Here is a 24444-nt window from a genome sequence, read left to right on the forward strand (position 1 = left end):
TTTTCCATAGCTTTTGGGAACCCAGCCATCTCCACACCATGATGCTACATTAAAGTAGGATTTAATGAAAGGCTCCCCATTTACCTGAAGGCAAAAAGCAAGATTCTTTTTTTTTTTCCTTTTTGGTTGGGCAATGAGGGTTAAGTGACTTGTCCAGAGTCACACAGCTAGTAAGTGTCAAGTATCTGAGGCTGGATTTGAACTCAGGTCCTCCTGACTCCAGGGTCGGTGCTCTATCCACTGCGCCACCTAGCTGCCCCCAAAAAGCAAGATTCTTGAGCTTGACTTTCATGGTGATAGGTTCTTTATTCAAAGATTTTCGCTTGATTATAATTTTGATTATGTTGTGATCAGTGAAGGAAGTGTTTAAGATTTCTACTGAGGTTACTGTGAAATGACATTTGGAAATGGAAGTGGTGTTATGTCAGGGATGCCTGTAGATTCATATTTGTAAGATTTTCTGGACTTAAATGAAAAGAACTGAGATAACTTCCTAGCAAAACTTTCTTCCTCTTAGGGATTCATCACTTTTATATGCTTTCACATATAACTTCACTTTATGTTTATCTGTCTACATCCTCCTTTTATCCTCAATTCCTTAAGAGGAGGGATCCAGTCTTCCTCTTTTTTATAGCCTTCAAAGTCCCTAGCATAAGGCTTTATAAATAGTAGAACTTCAATAGGTATTTGTTGAATTGAGTGGGATTCATCCAATGGGCCACATGTAAGAAATGATTTAAAACATCCTTGGGTCCGGATTCATGTTGGCATGGTGTCAACAACTCAAGCTAAGTACTGTTAACACTGGGAAAATGCTTCTCGTAGACCGTATTCCGCAGTTTCTTGTAAACATAAATCACCAGATCAGGAAACATCTTCTGAAAATACTGAGCAGGTTCCCCAATTTTTAACTTCATTCTGAAATGAAAAATCATATGTTCAATATGCTCACTCCATGGTGTTTAGTTCTCCATTTCAACATTTACAAATCTGACAAGTCATTCATTCCTCAAGAAAAACTCCTTTGATTTCTGCAACACAGAAACATTCTAGGTATTCTCTTACCTCTCCTGATCCTCCTCATTTCTTAGATAAGAAAGTCTGGATACTCAGACAAATTTGAGCAACCTGCTGATGGCAATGCACTTAGCAAATGTTGGAGGTGGGATTCAAACCCAGATCTCTCCTAATTGCAAGTCCTAACTCCACTATGCCATGCTGACCTCTTCTGAGGGACACTGGAAGTGGGACTTTCTCATTCAGACAGCCAGAGGTGAGGAGTGGACTTATAGGATAACAGATTTAGAACTGAAAGGAATTCTGAGGTCATATGGTCCCATTTTATGGATGAGGAAACTGAAGTCTATGGAAAAGAGATTTTTCTGAGCTTTCTTTGAGGCAGCTAGGTGGGCCACAGTGTACAGAATGCTGGGCCTGAAGTCAGGATGACCTGAGTTCAAATCTGACCTCAAATACTTCATGACCCTGAGCAAATCATTTAACCTCTCTCTACCTCAATGTCTTTCTTCTCTGAAAGATCTTTCCTTGCTACCTGGCCCTCAACCAACACTTCAGTCAGTGAACTAGAAATTAATGTACAATTTGATGAAACTTTTTGTTTCGTCCATTTGGATTTGAGTGTTAAGAGAACACTCACAAAAATAAATAAACAAATGAATGAATGGATGGATGGATGAATGAATAGATAAATAAATGCATTTATATAAATATATAAATAAACAAATATGTGAATGAATGAATAATAAATGAATGGATGAATAAATAAATAGATGAATGAATGGATGGATGGATGGATGGATAAATAAATAAATGAAAATAATTTTTAAAAAGGAGAGCACTCACTTTTTATTTTGTTCTTCATTAATGTGTTCACCTATATTACGGATGAATTTTAGCAAGTCTCCAACTTCATTCTTGTAGCAGTACATAGGCTTCTTTTTATAAAATGAATTCATTTTTTTCATAATATGTTCATCAATCTAAAAGAAAAAACACCCCTAAGTCATCATAAAGTGAGATCTTTCCACCTTCAAGGCAAGCAGCCATGGACAGTGCACTCAGCTTTGAATCAGACTACCTGGATTCAAGTCCTGGGCTTGCTGTTATTGACTATGTCAACTTGAGTAAGTCATTTAAGCTCTATGACCAGTGGATTCCTCCTCTGTAAAAGTGAAGATAGTAACGCTTACACTCCCTGTGACACTGAGTTCTTATGAAGATGAAAGAAATCCTCTACATACAGTCTACGTGCCTTGTAAAACAAAAGCAAACAAATAAAGGGACCCTAGAAAAGTTAGTTATTATGATTATTAGCATTCTGGTTTATACCCTCTCCCAAGGTTCTCTGATGTCTTGGTGCTAGAAACAATGATTCTTACAAAAACTATACACCCAAAGAGAGTTAGTAAGGAAAACTAGGCCTTCTGATGTGTATTTGATTATATAATATATGTATTTCCAAATCAGTTGAGTCAACAAACTATTTCTTTCTTGGCCCCCATTTTTCTCAACCATAAACTGATACATATAACCAGATGATCTCTTCCAACTCTGAATCTCAATCCAGAAAGGTAAGCTCAGGGTTGTTATGGTTCAAATAATTAGGAGAGACACCATATTATCAATTTATCAATCTCTACCAGTAAGGGATTGGCAAAGAGACAGCCTATCTCCTTGTGGTCCAAAGAGAGCTTGAATGTTGATACTTTTTGATCAACATGTTCCGGTTTTTATCCCCTTTTGATAAGAGGCAGGCCATTATACATCAATCAGAACTAATTAATTCACATAATTAAAGATGAATTACATCAGGTCAGAAGGACTGAACTGTTCCCTTGATTTGGGACAATATCTCTATATATGGCAATCAATCCAAAGAATTTGGACCACGCTCAGACTATCTGGGTTCTGAAAGGGAGTGCAAGTCTAGCTGACAGCTTGTGAATCTGAAGTCCCCCACATACTGGTCATTAATAATTATTTTCTCACAGGGTCATGGCAGGAAGAAGGAATGAGCAGGTCACTGAGGCCAGCTAGATGTAGTGAATTCTCACCAATCATCATAAAATGGAAGGAAGGTTTTGAAAATTATGTCTGAACCTCCAGTGATATTAGGCAGCTCTCTACTTTTGTCTCCTTGTCTCACCTCTACCACATATTAAGATAGAGGTTATAGTAAAATAATTCTAATGATGTTTCCAACTTGAAAATGGATTCAGTGCATATACACCTTTGATCAAGGGCAATTAGAGATCCTGAATCCTAAAGAATACTATATATGAATTCAGAAAACTTGAATTCAAGATCTTCTTTCACTTGCTTGTTATGTGACTTTGGACAGGACACTCAATAGAAGTTCCCTGGGGGGCAGCTAGGTGGCGCAGTGGATAGAGCACCGGCCCTGGATTCAGGAGGACCTAAGTTCAAATCCAGCCTCAGACACTTAACACTTACTAGCTGTGTGACCCTGGGCAAGTCACTTAACCCCAATTGCCTCACCAAAAAAAAAGAAGTTCTCTGAGCCTCAGTATCCTAATCTGCAAAATTCAGCTAATATTTGTAGTAATTATTGCACAGGAACAGTATGATTGTATTCTATAATTTATTTAAAATGCAATATAAATATGATTTATTTGTGGCACCTTTAGAAAAACTATGTATATTCTGGAGCATAAAAACCTCATAAAGAAATGCAGAAAGAATAGGAATACTAAATACACACTTTGCTGACTATTATGCAGTAAATGTCATAATGAGGGACCTTTGAAGAAAGAATTAAAAATTAAAGAGAGATTAAATGATTTAATCCTAAAGAAATGGAAGATCAAAAAAATCATAGAAATAATAGATAATTTTATAAAAGTAAATAATGAGACAATATATCAAAACTTTTAGAAAGATGTCCTGAGGGAATTTTTTTTAACACTAAACAGTTTTACTAATGAAAAAATAAATCAATGAAATAGGAATGCAACTAAAAAAATAGAAAAAAGCATATAAGAAACTAAAAACTAAAATGAACATCCTGAGAATCAAAGAAAAGACAAAAAAGAACAAAAAACCCATCAAATTGATAAATATAAATAGAGGCTGGTTTGGTTTTTTAAAAAACTAGTAAAATAGTTGTTGTTCAGTTGTTTTTCAGTCATGTCCAACTCTTTATGACCCCATTGGGTTTTTTTTTTGGCAAAGATAGTGGAATGGTTTGCCACTTCCTCCTCCAGCTCATTTTATAGATGAGGTAACTGAGGCAAACAGTAATGTGGGATGGAATTAGGGTCAAATTGATCATGAGTCATCCCAAAAGAATTACAAGACTCAGAGACTCAGCCCAAGTTTTATTGCAATACTGTGAGTGAATACAGAGAGAGAACCAGAAAAGTGGAAAGGTATCTCTCAAATAGCAAAAGAAGAGACAGTTATAATTATAGTACGGATAAATTGATTATCAGTTTTATTATAATAATCTCCAGGTACAGGGGAGGGCCTATCCTAATTTGGAGTTCCTGGGGGCTTAAGCCAACCCCCGAGGCTGGTACCTATTTCTGTGAAGTTTACCCATCATAAGGTGAATCTGGGGACAAATTTGGCCTTTTCTGCACATGTCACTTTTTGATTCCCATGTCCAGTTTTCAAAATATCTTCATTTATCAGTAGAATTTCTATACCCTGTCATTGTATCATTGTGTATCATTGTTATAGCTAAGGTCCCTCTGACCTGCCTCTTTATGTTCTTGTTATGGGTGCTGATTAATGTGGGTAGGGAGAAATTAGGCCTTGACTTATATTAATGAAGACTCAAGTCTTAACTTATCCATTAACTGGGATCTGAATCCCTTTTAGAGCTCATATGTGAATTAGAGTTTGGGTCTTAGGTTTTTCGATTAACCCCTTTTTGCCTCCTACATCAATGGGATTAAGTGACTTGCCCAGAGTCACTCAGCTAGTAAGTGTCTGAGGCCAGATCTGAACTCAGGAAGATGAGTTTTCCCAACTCCAGGCCCAATACTCTATCCACTGTGCCACGTAGCAGAAAAACAAATTCCCAAAAGCAAAAATGAAAAGAAAGAATTCACAAGAAATGACGAAGAAATCAAATAAATCATTAGAAACAATTTTTCCCCAATTATATGCCAACAAAAACAATAAATAAAATGGATGAATTTTTGTAAAAATAGGGAAAATGTGTTCCTATCAAATTCTCCCTATGACAAAAATATGGTCTTGATGCCTAAACCAAAGAGAGATAAAGCTAGAAAGGAGAAATATAGACCAATATAATTAATGAATATGAACACAAATTGAATCAAATATTAACAAAAATGCTATAACCAAATGTTAAAAATATTATACCCCTGTGAGAAAATAATTATTAATAATTAATTTCTTGGGGAGGACACAGAGATCAGTTTCAATCCTTTCTCCCCATCCCCACTCCAGAAAGTTCAACAAATCTTTTATTTTAGGACAAGCCCAAGAGAACTGATGGGATTAAACCACACCTAGATATTAGATTTATCCTTTGTCCTTCTGAGAGGTTCTCTTTCCTTAGGTCATCCTTAGAGTTCATTTTAATTTGGACCATGCTCAAGTGATGTCAACCAATGGAATTGAAAGATGCTAACCAATTAGCTTTGATAAATGTATAATGACCCACTTCTATCAAAAGAGGATAAAACCTTTAACCCCACCCCCAGGGTCAGGGGCTCTCTTGGTATACACTCTTACTCCTAGGACACGGTAGATTTTGTAAGGCTTCTGAACTCTCCTTGAGACCACATGCTGTCTGGGACTTCTGGGGCTTTTCTCCTGCTTGTGCTAACTGCCATGTGGTCAATTCTTTACCGGTATATATAATATTAGTTAATAATAAATGCTTACTGCCAAAGCAGATTAATAGCAATTAATATATAAATAGTATTTAATTTATAAAATACAGAAGTAGCAATAATTTCAAAAAAACACACCCCATAACCAGGTTGGATTTATAGTAAGATTGTAAGATTGGTAGAGTGTTGGGAAAACTATAAAGACCCTCTTAATAATGTTATAAATAGTATTTATCTAAAACCAGCAGCTAGCACTTATCTGTAAAAAATAAATACTTAAGGACTTTTCCAATAAATTAATGGGTAAAGCAGAAACTTCCACTATAACTGCTATTACTTAATATAGTTATAGAAATGCTATTACAGCAATTAGACAATCAAAATATTGAGGGAATATGTAGACAAAGAAGAAATAAAATTATTACCTTTTGAAGATAAGATTATTATTAGAACCCTACTGATTCAACTAAAAATTAATAGAAACAACTTCAGTAAAATAACAGAATATACAATAAACTCACAAAAGCCATCAGCCTTTCTGCATATTACAAAATTTTCCAGAAAGAAATAGGGAGAAAAAATTCCCTTAAAAATATCTCTATAATGTTTAAAATATTTAGGAGTCTTTACCTACCAAGACACATTAGAGAAATTATATGATCATAGCTACTTTTCACAAGTATGGTTAGGGGAAAAACTTTTAACAAAACAAGGGATAGAGACTACCTTACATAAAATTGGACATTTTTGACACAAACAAGAACAATGAAACAGGAATTAGAAGAGAAATAGTTAAGGGGGGGACTCTTTGAAACACATTTCTCTAATAAAGGTCTAACATCCAAGATAAATAGCTAATCAATACAAATACATAAAAAAACAAGAGTCATTCCCCAATAGATAAGTGTTCAAAGGATATGAACAGGCAATTCTCAAATGAAGAAATGCAAGCTATCAACAATCATATAAATAAGTTCCAAATCAGTAGTAATAAGAAAAATAAAAATTCAAGCAACTCTGAAGGTGTACCTCATAATCATCAGGTTCTCAGATGATCAAAAAGAAAAATGACAATTGGTAGAGGGATAATGGAAGGGCAAACACAATGAGGCACTGTTGGTAAATTTCTGAAGTGGTCCAACCATTCTGAAAATCAATTTGAAATTATACACAAAAAAGTCACTGAACCCTTGACCCAGCAATACCTCTACTAGGCTTATTTATCAAAGTGATCAAAGATACAGGAAAGAACCTCTATGTACAAAAAAAAAAAAAATGATAGCAGAACTTTTTGTTACAGCAAAGAACTAGAAGCAAAATAAGGGAAAATGAGGGCTGGTGGAACAAATTATTATATCTTTGTCAAGGAAGAAGGATTCGGGACTATACCTATAATTTCGTTGGAGTAGGAACTCAGGTGACAAAACTCTACTAATGCAGGTCAGTATCTTCTCTGAAATTTATATCAGAAGTTTCCCTAGAACACTGATAATTTAAGTAACTTGCTCAGGGTCACACAACCAAGTACATGACAGAGATGCAAATTGAACCCATGTCTTCCTGATTGAGAAGATGGTTCTCTATCCACTAAGTAATGGAATATAATTGTGCCTTATGAAATGATGAAGAGGACAAATTCAGAAAAAAACTGGCAAGACTTGTCTGAACAGATGCAAAACAAACTAGAAGAATACCTTATATGATGACTACAACATTGTAAAAGAAAATGAATTTGAGAGATTTAAGAACTCTGATCAATGCAATGACTAATCATGACTGTAGAAGACTGTAGATGAGAAAGTATGCTTCCTATTTTTCAATGGAAATTCATTTTGTTTGACTCTATTTGTTACAAGGAAAGGATTTTCTTTGGGGAGGGAGGATTGTTATGGGACACTGGGGAATAGTGGTACTAAAAAAGAAGGGGGAAAGTGCCAATGAAGTAATTTAAAATACACAGAAGAGTGAAGAACAAAGTTCAGAAGGGACCAGAGACTCACTTGGCTCATCTTCCCTATATCATGCCCTGTAAAAGTGGGTATTCCCCAAGGCTCTTCCTTAGAACTTCTTTTCTCTCTATACTTTCTCATCAGCTCTTCTGGGTTCAGCTATAATCTCTATGCAGATGACTCAGAGATCCAGACCCGCTTTCTCCCTGAGCATCATCAATCCCACATCACCAACTGCCAAATGAACATGTCAAACTGAATATTCCACTCATCTCAAATTCAACATGTCCAAAACTGAATTCATCTTTCCCCCCAGACCCTCCCTTCTTCCAGATTTCACTATTTCTGTTGAAGGCAACATCATCCTTCCAGTCGCCCAAGTTGGTAACCTTGACATCATCCTTGACTCTCCCTCACCCCATATATCCATTTATTTGCCAAATCTTGCCATTTCTGACTCTGACAGAATCTCTTCTATTTGATCTTTTTCCTCCATTCACACAGCTACCTCCTTAGTTCAGACCCTAGATAATTGCAGAAGCCTCCTAGTTGGTCTCCCTGCCCCAGGTCTCTCCTTACTCTAGCCCATTCGATGCACTACTGCCAACTTTGAACACTGCTGTTCACTTGTATATTATTTTGTACTATAATTATTTCTGTATCTCTAACATCTCACTACTAAACTGTAAACTCCACAAGGTGAAGAACTACTATTTGAATATTATGACTCTCCCTCACACTTTGCACAGTGTTCTGAAAACAGTAAACATTTAATAAGTGCTCACTTGATTTGTTGAGATCCAACTCTCTTCCTCTCAATGCTCAACAACATTGTTAAGTCCCCCTCCTGGGATTCTATAGAATCAGGCGACATGATGTGAATAGAGCACAGGACTTGGAGTCAAGAAGATCCGAACTCAAATTCAGCCTTGGGTATTTACTAGCTATATGACCCTGGGTTAGTCACTTCACCTATGTCTTTAACTCTTGTCTAATTGATTCTATCATATTTTTCACAGATTCCCCCTCTTTGGCAGAGGACTTTACCTCATCCTTTAAGACACCACCACCCTGATGTAGGCCTGGACTATTGCAGCAGCCTTCTGGTTGGTCTCCTCCCAAGTCTGTCCCCATTCAAGTCCATCCTCTACTCAAATGCCAAATTTATCTGAAAGTGTAAGTCTGACCATGTCACCCCACTATTCAATCAACTCTAGTGACTCCCTATCACTTCCAGGATCAAATATAAAATTCTCTCTGACACAGAAAGTCCTACATAACCTGGCCCCTCCCTACCTTTCCAGTCCTCTTATATTTTACACTAATGCCCTCCCCCAACCTACTCTGAGATCCACCGACACTGGTCTCCTCTCAACTCCTCACTCCATCTGGATATTTTCACTGCCTTTCCCCCATGGTGGAAACTCTCTCCCTCCTTATCTCAGCCTCTTGGCCTTCCTGGCTTCTTTGAGTCTCAACTAAAGTTTCACCTTCTACAAGAAGCCTTTCCCAGGTCTCCTTAATCTTAGTTCATTCCTCTATGATTATCTCCATCATAGTCTGTATATCTTGTTTGTACATAGTTGTTGGGGTGTGGTCTTCTCCATTAGACCATGAGCTCCTTGAGGGAAGGGACTGGGATTTGGGGGGTTTGGGGAGGGTTTCCTTCTTTGTATCCCCAGTGCTTAGCACAGTGCCTGGTATATAGCTGATGCTCAATAAGTGCTTGTCACTTAGCCACTGTGATCAATACAATGATCCAAAACCATTCTGAAGGATTCACGACAAAAAATGCTATCCACCTCCAGAAAGAACTGATGAGGTCTTAGTATAGATTGAAGAATAATTTTTTTTCCATTATTTTTCTTGGTGTTGTTTTGTTTTGTGTTGCAACATTGTTGAGTCCCCTCTTCCCAGAATTCCCACCTCCAATCATGTCAATCAATTGTATTTGAATGATGTTAGCCAATTAGATTTCATTGCTGTGTAATGGACCTCCTACAATGGGAAGAGTATATTAACTAAGACTCGATCACAAGGAGGGGGTCTTTGGTCTGAGAGAGACGTCCATAGACCTCCTTTTATTAATAACCTGCCAGTCTTATTAATAATATTATTAAATTACACAGAAAGTGTGTCTCTCATATTTTTAATTGTTCACATTATGTAGCCAACCCTTGTTTCTCTTCTAGATTCCAGGGCCACATAACTAACTGCCTGCTAGGTATTTGTCTTCCCCAAACTTCTCCTAGCTTTCCTGTTCCTGTAATGGGCCTCACAATATTTCCAGTCACCCAGTTCTACAACCCCAGGGTCATTCTTCAATCTTCCCTCTTCTTCATTTCCCCATATCAAAGGATTTGCCAATTCTCAGCAACTTCCTGTCTTCACAGTATTTCTTATATTGAAGCATTATGTAGCCTTCTGATAGGTTTCCTATTCTCAAAGCTCTCTACCTTTTCCAATCCATTCCTTCCATAGATTCAACATTGATAAACACTAAAACACAGATCTAAAAACATTACTTCCCCCCTCAAAAAACTCCAGTGGCTCTCAATTGCCTCTAGTTTTCTTCAAGGCCACCTTTAATATAGGATCTCTCCTGATCTCTCCCAGTTCCTAGCATCTCTCCCACCCAAACTGCCTTTGTCTCTACTTTACAAACTTTATCTACTTTTCATTTGGTACTCATTTATGTGTATACATATTGTTCTCCACTGGTCCACCCCAGCAGAATGTAGGTTTACTGAGAGAGAAGACTTTTCACTTTTGTCCTTATAATTCCAGCACCCAGTAGAATGCCTGACATGTAAATGGTTGTTGATTGATTGGCCTACCATTCATTGCCCAATTTTCTCTACACTGTCATCCCTCTTCCATACAATAGCCCTTCAAATACTTGCAGACCTGTTGGATTACTTCCTGCAGAAACTGATGTGTAAAACAAGCAAGTAAAACACTTAGCAGCCACTTGTCAAAGACAAATAACAACTCTAGTTGGCAAAGTCTCATTACCAGTAAAACCTATTGGGCCATGTTGATCTTACCTTTTTTGTCCACTCTGCAAAAACATCAGTACAGTTTAGTGCCTTGAGGATTTCACTCTCATAATTTCGTCTTTTGATGTCAGATTCATTCCCCACATCTCGAAGGAATCTGTAACGACTGAAAGATGACAGAATTAGAATAGTTCCCTGTCTCTTCCTCCTTTCCCATCAAAGTATAAATGTTAGTGGTTCTTCCATTCAGTTCAATTCATTCATTCATTAATTTATGATCTGGACTTTCACTTACATATTACAATTCCAGAAGAAAGGATGAGAGAGCATCTTACTTAGCAGGTTTTGGTATTGTGTTCCAGGCATAAGCAGGTTTTGCACAAGATCTTTAATTTCCTCATTTATACAAGCATCTATGACCTCACGGATACTTTGGCCTTGAATTTTGAAAAAGGGGTCTTTTCCCAACTGTACCACATATAGAACCAGCCTTCCAAGAGTCTAGAAAGAATCAATAAATCCATCAGCTTATAAATATTGAGCTAGATCTACTCTCTACAACACACTCTAATAGGCATGACAGATGCAAAGGTGAATAAGACAAAACCCTTACCTTCCTGGTGAGCATAATCTAGTTGGAGAAATAGAAGGCATGTATTTACGTAAAAAGGCAAGGAACCAGCCACTCAAGGCAACACCTACTAAAAGTCCAGTGAATGGAATAAACAAAAAAGTAGTGTAGGGATTCAAAAACAGATCACCATGAGCAATGATAAGTAGGGAAGGCTTATTGGAGAGGATAGAACTTGAGTTGGGTCCTGAAGGATGAGTAAGAATTGCAGTTATCCCTTCCACATCTCAACTTTCCCAATCCAATCCAGGTTTCTATACATCACAGCTCAGTGTGAGAAATTAAATGGGAATTTTGGGGGAGTTTTGTGGAAGCTGCCAATGGCATAAGAAGGCCAGTAGATGACACAGAGCCTATGAGCAAATAATTAATCCAAATTTTACAATAAGGTACTATAAACACTACATAAAAGAAAAAGAAAAAAATTCAGATGTCTTCTTCAGTACGAAGGGAAGGCCAAAAAATTTCACTCAGATTTTCCAGATCTGGGGTGGGGGTGGGGGTACAACAGCCCTAATCTTCACCTTCCATGTGGAAGGGATAACTGTGTATCAGTGGAGAGAATCAGATAATAAATTCAAACCAGTGAAAATGTCTGAACAAAAATGTACAATTTCCTCTCTGTGCTTCACTTTTGACTCCCCAGATTTCTTTCTTTGTGAATGCCACCTAGGTTTTATGAATTCAAATTCTGGGATCTTTCCATTATACTGTGCTGTCAGGAACACAGCTGCATAAAGAGTTTTGATTTTTTCCATTGTGAGAAAATAATGGGGTTCTGGAGGACCCAGAGAGCCTCACCTGACCTTTCTTTCTTTCTTTTTTTTTTTTTTTTGCAGGGCAGTGGGGGTTAAGTGACTTGCTCAAGGTCACACAGCTAGTAAGTGTCAAGTGTCTGAGGCTGGATTTGAACTCAGGAACTCCTGAATCCAGGGCCGGTGCTTTATCCACTGCGCCACCTAGCCACCTAGCCACCCCTATCACCTGACCTTTCTTAAGGCCAGCACAGAGTGAGTAGAATTTCAAAGGAAGTTAAGTCACATTAAGACCACCCTCAAGTCATGTCCATCAATGGACTTGAATGTTACTGGCCAATTAGCTTGGATCAAGGTGGAGTGACCCACCTCTACCTAAGACAGGTTAAAAACCCTGGAGAGAAGTTTCTCGCTCTATTTTTGGCACACTCTTCCCTCTCCCATTGGCTCTTGCTCTCTACCATGTGTTCTCACTTTCTCTAACATTTAGTATGCTTTAATAAATGCTTAATGCCCAAAACTAGTGCAGTGGCCTCTAGTTTCTAAGTAACCATATATTAGAAACCCCAGCTAAATCCCCTAAAATTTGGGACAGAGATAGACACCCCTATAAAATTTCAAATGACACACCATAGAAGAAAAACCCTAGTTACCCTTTTTTCTTTACATTTTTCTTTCCTTTATAGCTTTCTTGGCTTACAACTCTACCTCACCTAAATCCAATTCAGGAATGAGTCAAGATATCACCCTGTGATGTCATTGGCCCTTTAAAAAAATGAAGCACAAATAACAACGCAAAACTCAGGAAAACTGCTCCACTAGTTGAAGTAGCCCCTGTATGAAAAAAATTCCTGATATGAATCCACATCAAATCAACAGACTGATTTTTACAACATATTGATTCTCACAATATTGAAAATCACCAGAAAGATCATCTGGAGTTCAAGTCAGCAGTTTTGGAGACAAAAATCAATTTCTTAATTCACAACGAACAAATATAAAAACACCATCGAATTGCCTTTGCTTCTTTGCAAATTTTTTTTTCATATTTGTAAGCATAGGGCAGCTAGGTAGCACAGTGAATAGAACACATGGCCTGGAATCAGGAAGACTCGTCTTCCTGATTTCATATATGGCCTCAGACACTTAACTAGCTATGTGACCCTGGGAAAGTCACTTAACCCTGTTTGCCTTCATTTCCTCATCTGTAAAATGAACTGGAGAAAAAAATGGCAAACCACTCCAGTATCTTTGCCAAGAAAATCCCAAATGGAGTCACAAAGACTCAGACACAACTGAAACAACTCAACAACAGCTAACATGAAAGAATTCAACTTTATTTTTGTTCCCTTCTATGCTTTTAGACTGGCGGGGCGGGGCGGGGGGGGTGATATAAAAATCAGAACCACAGAAATTTAGAGTTAGAAACGGCATCAGTGGCTATCTGACTCAACCCATCTAAGAAAGAAATTCCTAATGCAATATACCAGACAAAGTGTTCGTGGCACCTAGAACTGAACACCAGACAATCTAGGGATGTTATTTGATCAGGACAGAGTCCAAAGAAACTATGAATGGGTAGATGAATGAATGAATGAATGAATGAATGAATGAATGGAGAGAGGGAGGGAGGGAAGAAGGGAGGAAGAGAGGTGTTAAAATGCACTTATTAAGCACTTGCTTAGGGCAGAGTAGAAAAGCAGGTAGTAATACCTTTTCTTTAATATATAATCATTAATAAAGCCCTACCTATTTCAGATGCAGAACCCTTTGACAGTACCAAGGATTATGATAGTAACAACTTTCTTTTCTGGGTCTTCAGGAACTATGACTTCAATCAATCTTTTATGGCTTCCTTTAAGTCCCAATTAAAATACCACCTTCTACAGGAAGCTCTCCACAGCCTCTCTTAATCCCAGTGTCTCCCCTCTGTTAATGATTTCCCACTTATCCTATACATAGTTTGCTTTGTATATATATTTGTTTGCATATTGTCTCCTCCAGTAGATTATGAACTCCTTGACCTTAGTGACTGTTTTTTGTTTTTTTTTTAGTGAGGCAATTGGGGTTAAGTGACTTGCCCAGGGTCACACAGCTAGTAAGTGTCAAGTGTCTGAGGCGGGATTTGAACTCAGGTACTCCTGACTCCAGGGCCAGTGCTCTATCTACTGCGCCACCTAGCTGCCCCCCTTAGTGACTGTTTTTTGCCTTTTTATATCCCAGCACTTAGCACAGTGCCTAGGACATAGTAGGTACTTAATAAATATTGATGGATTGATTAATTGATTAATTGATGTAACTTCAAGGTCCTTAAGCATTGTGGTTACCCTATTCTACCTGCTTTCCACTTTATCAACCTCCTTCCTAATATGATTTTTTTTTTTTAGTGAGGCAATTGGGGTTAAGTGACTTGCCCAGGGTCACACAGCTAGTAAGTGTTAAGTGTCTGAGGCTGTATTTGAACTCAGGTACTCCTGACTCCAGGGCCGGTGCTCTATCCACTGCGGCATCTAGCTGACCCCCTAATATGATTAAAGTGAGCTAATTCTCCTCCACTTGATAAGAAATCAAGATATTGAAAGGAGGTGGGGGGGGAAGAGAGGCAGGATGGAAACAGAGAAAGTATTTAGAATAGAGAAGAAAAGTAATTGTAATTCAGCATAAAGGGAACATACCTCTAGATCATCCTTAATTTTATGCCGATTTTCATTCAATTTTTCACTCTTATCAAAATCTGCCAAGTGAACTTTACCTTCAGAATCTAGCAAAGAAAGAGGCAAGAAACTGTTAAGTGGAATGAAAACCCCTTATCCCCTCATGGATTAACTTAACAAATCCATATGAATATGCATCCTAATATGCCATTTTTCTTTTCTGAAGAAGACACTAATAACACCTCACATTTATCAAATGTTTTGTCTTTTTCAAAGGACCTTCACATATACAACTGCCTAGCCTACCTACTACAGGATGCGTACTTGTCTTTCTAGTAGTGGCCAAGGATTTGCAGGACATGCTCCCCTCTATGACCAATAATACACATTGACAAGATACTAGGTGTTCCTGAAAAGCTAAATTCATCTGGATCAGATGAATTACATCCCAGGGTTCTGAAAGAGATAGAGAAAATAATTTTTGAACCCACTGTCAATGATTTTTGAAAGATCACAGAGAGAGGGTGAGGGTCTGCAAGACAGAAAAAAGGGTAAATCATGTACTTATTTTCGAAAGAGGAAAGAACATGAAGTTTTTTAAAAAGGCTAGGGAGCTTACTTTCTTTTCCCGGCAAAAATTTAGGATATATTATTAAAGACATGGTTTGTAAACATTTAGAAGGGGAAGTAGTGATTAGTAAGAGGCAGCAAAATTGTGTGGATATATCCTTAGTTCACCAATCCAACGGAACAAGAAAGTTCCAAAGAACTCATGATGGAAAAGGCTCTCCAAATACAGAAAAAAAAAAAAAAAGGAACTGTGGAATATGGATGCTGATTGGACCATAATATTTCTTTTGTTTTTGGTGCTGTTGTTTTTCGGATGTGAGGTTTTTCCTTTGTGCTCTGATCCTTCTCGTATAACATAACTAATGCAGAAATATGTTTAATGTTATTATGTATATATAACCTATATCAGATTGCCTGCTGTCTAGGGGAGGGGGGAGGGAGGGGAGGGAGGGAGAAAAATTTGAAATTTGAAATCTTATATAAACAAATATTGAAAACTATTTCTACAGGTAACTGGAAAATAAAATACTTTTATTTTTAAAAAAGAAAATATTCTTAGTGAACACATCTTAAGACTTTGAAAAAGTTTTAGATATTCCAAATTTTTTTTTTTTGGCGGGGCAATGGGGGTTAAGTGACTTACCCAGGGTCACACAGCTAGTAAGTGTCAAGTGTCTGAGGCCGGATTTGAACTCAGGAACTCCTGAATCCAGGGCCGGTGCTTTATCCACTGCGCCACCTAGCCACCCCCTTATTCCAAAAATTATTAAACAAAAACAGAGATTCTTTGGAATTGGAGTAAATTAAATCTAACCCAATAAGCATTTATTTAGGAAAGATATCTCATGTGAATGGGACCAAAGGTCATGCTTTGTGAGGGATGCCCATCAAAATGGGAAATAGGTAAACATATGGTATATGTATTGTATGACACGGTGTTCTCTCTAGGGCAAGATCCTTCTCCCATACTGTTCTCTTCCTCCTTTTTTCCTGTAGTGACATTAGCATAGCAGCATCATTATTCACATTACATATATAGTACTTTAAGGTTTAGAGAATAAGTTGGTGAGTATGGGCATTTTCTCCATTTTACAGATAAGTAAACTAAGGCCCAGAGATATCATGTGACCTGCCTATAGGTACATAACCAATTGAATCCAAAAAGCATTCATTGCTGCATGACATTGTCCTAAGTACTGGGGGGTGGGGGGACTTGGAGTCCATGGAAAATTTCAGAATGTCAATGAACTTGGATGGTGGGGAGGGGAATTGCACTTTTATTTTCACCTCTAACTGAAATTTAGCATTTTCTTCAATTATGAATAAGAAAAGAAAAGACAAACATGATTCTGAAATGGAGTCCATAGGCTTCATCAGACTGTCAAAGGGGCCTATACTATAAAAAAGAGACTCCCACATCTAGAAATACAAAGACATTATGAAAAACAAAACATCCCAATGGACTCAAAGCAGAGGGACAGAAAGACTCATATTCTGTGTGGAACCTGCAGCACAATCCCTCTCCCAGTTCTGCACTTGCATAGACTACATCCAATCTTGGAAAGCCCACCCAAAAGCATCCATTTCCCTTGAGCTCCTTGTCCTTAGTAGATACTTTGAGAGGTTGTCTACTTTAGGGAAATCTTATCTAATAAGTCTTAGAAAGGTATCTTTGATGAGGGCAGTAAAGAGGGTATAAATCTGAAGGCAAAGGTGGAGTTTTCTCTCCCACCACCCACCCCCCACTCCTTTTGAAATGGCAAACTAGGAATTAGGACCTTTGGGGGTTGGCAGATTCCCACGTATGGAGCTAAGAGTTACCAGCCCATGTAATCTGAGCTTCAAGATAGTTCAACAGGACTCTGGTCTAATATAATTCCCTTCTATTTCATTTTTATATGCATACTTAATGTATGTGTATGTGTGTTTTAGTCCAAATTCCTCATGCAAAGAAATTATCTGAAAAGTTGCTATATTCAATTTCACCTAAAATTTTTCCCCAAAGGAAACAATGGATATTTTAACCACATCTGTACAATACCTACCCCGCTCTATTTTTGAAGAAATTTCTTATTTTAGATGTTTTGAGTGCCATCTACCAAGATGCCCAGGTTTAGAAAACCTGCTCTGCTGGAGAATTTTAGTGACAAACCTGATCATGCATGTACCTTCCTAATTAAATCCACTTCTAGAACACTATAAAATTAAGCTATGTTCCCTTAGCACTCAACCAGTACACTTGGGGAAAGGGAGCCCAAGGTAGCAGAAGGAAATTAGCCTAGAATAAAGAAATTGCTATAGATGATCTTCAAAGTGTATAATCTCCATGTAAATTACCAAAAATGGACTGTAGGCCTTTGGTGTTTATAATGGTTTGTTATAAAGAAAGCTTAGGTGATCTTATTTTTTAAGCTCCCTAAACCTTGATGGCTGGGTTGGGTACTCACCTATCAAGATATTCCCTGGGTGCAGGTCCTGGTGGAGATAGTCGTGTCTGTGTAGTTCTTGCACTGCCTTAAATAAGGACTCAAAAATGTTTTGGAAGTCCTCATTCTCCAAGGCTCTTGTTGTCACATGTTCCTCCAGAGTCCTCTCACAAAGAGAAAAGCACAAATACAAACAGTTGTCTTTGCTTTCTCTCCCATAAAACATCACCAAGTTGCTATTCTTTTGGCAATGGAGGATGCAGTCCATCTCTTGCTGAGCCCGTTTACTGTCTTCTCGGAATCGCTTCACGGCTGCCTCTTTCCCATCATAGAACCCCAGGTACACACCACCTTCAGAAGTTTCTGCAACCTTGTACTCTTCTTGAATGAAAATCTTGAGCTTACCAATCATGTCACGCTTTATCCTATAGAGATGCATCAGGGGATCTCGCCAACGTTGACTCTTCGGCTCATAGGCCGCAAGAGGGAGATAGGAATTTTCATTGGCCCCATAATATCGAAGAAGCTGGACCATGTTCCCATTGTAATTCCTCTCAGCTATATCAATGAGCTCTCCACAGTTCGTGTTGACTCTTTTTTCACACAGCAACTGGGCAATGTCAAATTGATCTTTTTCAACAGCAAACCAAAGAGCTGTTTTGCCATCATTGTCCATGTCGTTGAAATCTATTCCATCCTGCTCCAACATTATCTGTACTAACTCAACATCCTCCTTTTCTACTGCCAAAATTAAAGGCGTTTTCCCCTTTTCTCCCCTCACGTTGACATCAGCTCCATGACATAGCAGGATGCGTATGATAGCCTTCACATTCTTGTTCTTAGGATCCAGAAAACTATGAATCAAGGCATTTCTGCCCATGTTGTCACGGGCATTCACGTCTGCTCCCATCTCTTCAAGAAGGATTTTCAATGCTTCGACATGACCTTGTCTGGCTGCATCCATGAGTGCTGTATTCCCTCCCTTACCGAGTTTCCTTTGTTCTTCACTAGTTTGTCGTCCCAAGTTCACATCGGCCCCATTTTCAAACAGGAATCTTAAAGCCTTCACCCGACCATAACAGGCAGCTTCCATAAATGCTGTGAACCCATGGTTATCATATTCATTGATGTTTGCTCCCTTAGAAAGAAACAGTTGCAGGAGCTCCACATTCCCCACAATTCCAGCTACAATGAAGGGAGTGGCACCATTATCCTTCTTGATATGAGGGTCAGCACCTTTGTCTAGTAAAAGCTGGACAATGTCCTTGGAGACTTTTTTCACAGCATTATGCAGCGGAGTCCAGCCACCCTCCCCCCGGACATTGACATCAGCTCCTTTTTCTAACAGCTGGCGGACCTGTGTAATGTCACCTTCCTTAACAGCTTGAATCAAAAGATGACATTCCACCTTGGGGGCAGAGGAAAATATGGGTCTCTGCTGGGAGTTGCTGTTATTGGCCTCCATGAATGTCAATGTGGTATGATAAATGCTATGTCGTGCGATCCTCTTTGCCTTAGAGAAGAAGAAAGTACAACTCCTTTGGACCTTAATAAGAGATGAAACTTTGAAAGTCTTCAGCTGGTGAAGGTGAGGATTGTCTTGCTAATGAACAACGTTCACTGGGTCTCTTATTTCTCCATCTAATAAAGAAGAATTTTATCAGTTAACCATAGAAGCCACATGAAAAACACATTTTTCTACCCACTCCTCATAATGGATAATAATACCATGATGTAAACCATTCCCCATCTCTCCAACCTTCCTCGAGAAGTTCTGCACTTAGCAGTCTTATAGTAGAGGATATCAGCCTCTTCCTCTTCTTCTTCTTCTTCTTCTTCTTCTTCTTCTTCTTCCTCTTCCTCTTCCTCTTCCTCTTCCTCTTCCTCTTCTTCTTCTTCTTCTTCTTCTTCTTCTTCTTCTTCTTCTTCTTCTTCTTCTTCTTCTTCTTCTTCTTCTTCTTCTTCTTTTAGTGAGGCAATTAGGCTTAAGTGACTTGCCCAGGGTCACACAGCTAGTAAGTGTTTAGTGTCTGAGGCTGGATTTGAACTCGGGTACTCCTGACTCCAGTTCCGGTGCTCTATCCACTGCGCCACCTAGCTGCCCCATTAAGGGATTCTTTTTCAAAAAAAAATTTTTTTTCTAACTTATTCTTTATCTCTCTCCCCCTAAAACCTCTTCCAAACCTTCTCTTCTCTCTTCCTTTACTCCCCTCCTCTTACAGCTGAGGATCCCACCTCCCACTTTACTGAGAAAATTGAAGCCATTTGGCATGAATTCCTTCTTCTCCTCTTTTCTTCATGTTTAAGCCCTTGGACACCATCTCTTCTCTCCCCCTTTCTTCCAGTCTCTGACAAAGAGGTTACCAATACTTAATTAAACATAACTGACTTCACTAGACTGTATTATCCCCTCAAGCTATCATCCTTTATCAGTTCTCCTTTTCTGAGCCAAGCTTCTTGTCTATCAAAAACAGCTGGGGAAACTAGAAAACAGTGTGACAAAAACTAGGCATAGACCACCATATGCCAAGATACGGTCAAAATGGGCACACAAATTACATGTAAAGGGTGATGCCGTAAACAAATAATGAGAGCACAGAATAGTTTGCCTGTCACATCTATGGAGAAGAGAAGAATTTATGACCAAACCAAAGATAGGAAGCATTTTGAAATATGAAATGGATCATTCTGATTATATCAAATTTAAGTTTTTGCACAAACAAAACCAACACAACCAAGATTAGAAGCAAAACAAAATTGGGGGGAAACTTTTACAGCAAAAGGCTCTGATAAAGGCCTCATTTCTCAAACATATGGGGAACTGAGTCAAATTTATAAGAATACAAATCATTCCCCAATTGATAAATGGTCAAAGGATAGGAATAAGCAGTTTTCAGATGAAGAAATTAAAGTTATCTATGGTCATATGAAAAAATGCTATAAAACACTATTGATTAGAGAAATGCAGATTAAAACAACTCTGAGGTAACACCTCATACCTATGGCTAATATGACATAAAAAGAAAATGATAAATGTTAGAGGGGATGTGGGAAAATTAGGACACTAATAGACTCTTGGTGGAGTTGTAAACTGATCCAACTATTCTGGAGAATAATTTGGAACTCTGCCCAAAGGGCTATAAAACTGTAATCCAGTAATACCACTACTAGGTCTGTATCCCAAAGATATTTTTTTAAATGGGGGAAAGGATCCATTTGTACAAGAATGTCTATTGTGGCTTTTTTAATGGTGTCAAAGAATTGGACATTGAGGGATGTCCATCAACTAGGGAATGGCTGAACAAGTTGTGCTATATGGTTGTAATGGAATACTACTATGCTAAAAGAAATGGTGAGCAAAATTATTTCATAAAAACCTAGAAAGACTTATATAAACTGACACAGAGTGAAGTGAGCAGACCCAGGAGAACACTGTATACTGTAATAGGAATTTAGTATGATGATCAACTGTGAAAGACTTAGCTATTCTCAGTAATACAATGATCCAAGACAAGTCCAAAGGACTCATGATGAAAAAATGTTATCTCCCTCCAGGACTGATGGAGTCTGAATGCAGATCAAAACATACTATTTTTACTTTGTTTTTGTGGTGATGGTGGTGAGTTTTTTGTCTGTTTTCTTTCACAAAATGACTAATATGGAAATATATTTTTCATGATTACACATGTATAACCTATATCAAATTGCTTATCATCTCAGGGAGGGGAGGAAGGGAGAGAATTTGAAACTCAAAAAAATTTTAAATAAATGTTTAAAATTGTAATGTAATTGGGAAAAATAAAATAGTAATCAATAAAAAAAACTTCCTATGTTCACTGCCCCTATTTCCTTTTCTCTCATTTACTTCTTAAGCCTTTGCAATGTGACTTCCAACTTCACCACTCAACCCAAATTGCTTTCTCCAAAATTATCACTGATAATCATGCCTGGCATTTATAATAATGGCTACCATTCATATTGTGTATTAAGGTTTAAAAAGGCTTTTAAAAATATCTGCTTCTCTTCTTTTATATATGCTTTCTCATTGGATGTATACATCAATTCTGGAAGTAGATGTCATTAGTATCCCCATTTTACAGATGAGAAAGCTGAGGCCAAGAGAACTTAAATGACTTAACCAAGATCACACAGCTACCAAGTTGTATGGGATAGGTGGACTTGAGTCAGTTTAGATTCTGAGGATGGGGTCTAGAAAGTACCCAGCCCCTAGTTCCTGTTATAGTTAGATAATTTTGTTCATGTTTAATTCCATTGCTTATAATAGAAATCATGTACTTTGCCTTACTGAACCTGATGTACCTTGGTACCCCTTACCCCACCCCCCTTGCCTACATTCCAAACCCCCAGTCCTTGTTATGCTGTTGCTACAACACACTTCATGACCAGGCAGAAGATGTCTCTTGCTTGTTCAAACCCCACACAGATACTACCTCCCCTTTTTTTTGTTTTTTTTTTTTTTTGTTTTTTTTTTGTTTTTGTTTTTTTTTAGTGAGGCAATTGGGGTTAAGTGACTTGCCCAGGGTCACACAGCTAGTAAGTGTTAAGTGTCTGAGGCCAGATTTGAACTCAGGTACTCCTGACTCCAGGGCCGGTGCTCTATCCACTGCGCCACCTAGCTGCCCCACTACCTCCCCTTTTGCATTCCTAAGTCCTAACTCTCCCCGGTACCAGCTACTGGTACCATCATTCCTTTCTTCCCCATTGCCCCTCCTTACCTGGGTGGAGTGGTTTGGAGTGGTTTTACCCCTCCCTTGGTTTGACCTCTTCCCCCTCCCCTTTTCCCCCAGCTCTTGGACATAGCTGAGCATGCATTCATATCCTGATCACAAGCTGAACACACACCCTGGGTGAGACAGGATTGGATGTTAGATTGTGAGCTCACCCTGTGCACGAGGGGACCCCCCCCCCCCCCGCCTCAAAATCTCTAAAACCCAAATCATGAGCCTATTACTGCACTCCTCCCCTCCACGAGGTTGCCCATTCTCATGAGAATGTAATAAATCTGCCTCTGCTTGACTTGGTGGTCTCCTCGAGTTATTTGGGTAAACTGAGGCAATTTTGTCCCAAACAAAGTGTCTGATGCAGGATCTGAATTCAGGTTTTCCTCACTGCCTTAAGAGACTCCCCATTTCAGCCCATCCTCCTCCTTACTGCAAAAGTAATTTTACTTAACCACAGATCTGACCATGTGAGTCTTAAATCACCTAAACTCTATTTACCTCAGTTTCCTCAATTGTAAAATGGGGACAGTAACAGCATCTGCTTCCTGGGGTTATTGTACTGGTTAAATGAGAAAATGAGAGAGAGAGAGAGAGGTTTAATCTTAAAGCACTGTATAAATGCTAGCCATAATTATAATAGCACCTATCTCCCAGGGTTGTTTTAAAGATCAAATGAGATCATAATTGTAACGTGCTTGGCACAATGCTTGGCACATAGTAGGTGGTATATAAATGCTTATTGCCTTATTCTTCCCCACACCCACTTGATCACCTCCAGTGTCTTTCTATTACCTCTAGAATCAAATATAAATTATATTTTGAAAACCATTCATAACCTTGGCCTAATTTATCTTTCTAGACCCACTGGACATTCCACTCCTTCCCGATTTCTTTGAGCTAACCAAACAGTCCCTCTCTCACACATGACCACCCCCCCCCCATCACCCATCACTGTGCCTTTGCACTGCGTGTTATCTTTCCTAGAATGGCCTCCCTCCCAATTCCACCTGCCAGAATCTCTCTTCTCCCTTTAAGACAAGGTTCAAGCACTACCTTCTCATAAAGCCCTTTCTGATCCCCTCAACTGCTACTGCCTTAAATTTTTATTACTTTGTATTGATTTGTATTGATTCTCTTTATATTTATTCCAGCGTGAGTCTTTGTATCCTTATCGGCCCTCCATTGGAATAAGCTCCTTGGAAGTAGAGGTTGTTCCACATTGTGTTTGCAGTGCCTGGCCTTATAATAGGTCATTCAAAAATGCTTGCTGGGAGCCACGTGTGTCACCTAAACACATCCTCAGTCCCACCCTGGCTCTCTGTCAACTCACTGAGCCAACTGTTTCTACCCTCCCCATTTAGAGTTTGACGGTGAGGAGGGCCATAAAGTAAAAGAAGCAAGAGGGAAGAAAAGACAATTAAGGAAGGAAAGAGAGCCGGCTGGAAATAAAGGGAAACAAGGAAGGAGAAGTTTGCCCGGGTCCTTTCTTGCTTTCACTTTCATTTCTCTCTAGAAAACAGTTCCTTTGCTAGGTCAGTAATACCTGGTCAAAAGACTAGCACTAAGGATATTAACAGCTGATCAGCAAAGAACAGAGCCCTCCCCAAGCGTGTTTTTGTTTCCCCGCTGGCCTCTCGGTACCATTCCCAGGCTGATGGGAAAAATCTTTAAAAGGACCATTTCTCCGACTCTGGGCTCAGCTTTCCGCCTCCCGCCCACACCTACCTTCGGATCCCCTAACTCTGGCTCAGTTGTTCCTGCTAGTGTCTCTTTGGTATCTTGTCTCCCCAACTCACTGGCAGCATTTATTGACAACTCCAGTCCCAGAAGGTTGGAGGCTTCCGAGCATCCAGCCTCAGCTGAGCTCGA

The 24444-nt window shown here is 38.7% G+C and overlaps 1 protein-coding gene across 1 annotated transcript; it reads right to left on the bottom strand.

Annotated features, from left to right (window-relative positions):
- Positions 1–232: 232 nt before the first annotated feature.
- RNASEL (ribonuclease L) lies at positions 233–24444 on the bottom strand. The gene is made up of 7 exons (XM_043999943.1): positions 24301–24444; positions 17855–19474; positions 14859–14944; positions 11093–11298; positions 10846–10963; positions 1864–2000; positions 233–918 (listed from the first exon to the last, which is right to left on the bottom strand). Exons 2-7 carry the CDS (start codon positions 19296–19298, stop codon positions 789–791), a joined length of 2121 nt encoding a protein of 706 aa, XP_043855878.1. The 5' UTR covers positions 19299–19474; positions 24301–24444; the 3' UTR covers positions 233–788.

Source organism: Dromiciops gliroides, chromosome 4, assembly GCF_019393635.1.
Source record: "Dromiciops gliroides isolate mDroGli1 chromosome 4, mDroGli1.pri, whole genome shotgun sequence".
Taxonomy (NCBI): domain Eukaryota; kingdom Metazoa; phylum Chordata; class Mammalia; order Microbiotheria; family Microbiotheriidae; genus Dromiciops; species Dromiciops gliroides.

What these genes read in the sequence shown, in the direction of transcription:
- RNASEL (XM_043999943.1), bottom strand. Translation starts at nt 19,298, where the DNA reads ATGGAGGCCAATAACAGCAACTCCCAGCAGAGACCCATATTTTCCTCT. An exon ending in TTCTTCTGGAATTGTAATAT is followed by an intron (nt 10,964 to 11,092) that starts GTAAGTGAAAGT and finishes GTCATCTTTCAG; the next exon opens with TCGTTACAGATTCCTTCGAG. An exon ending in AATGAAGAACAAAATAAAAA is followed by an intron (nt 919 to 1,863) that starts GTGAGTGCTCTC and finishes TTTTCATTTCAG; the next exon opens with AATGAAGTTAAAAATTGGGG.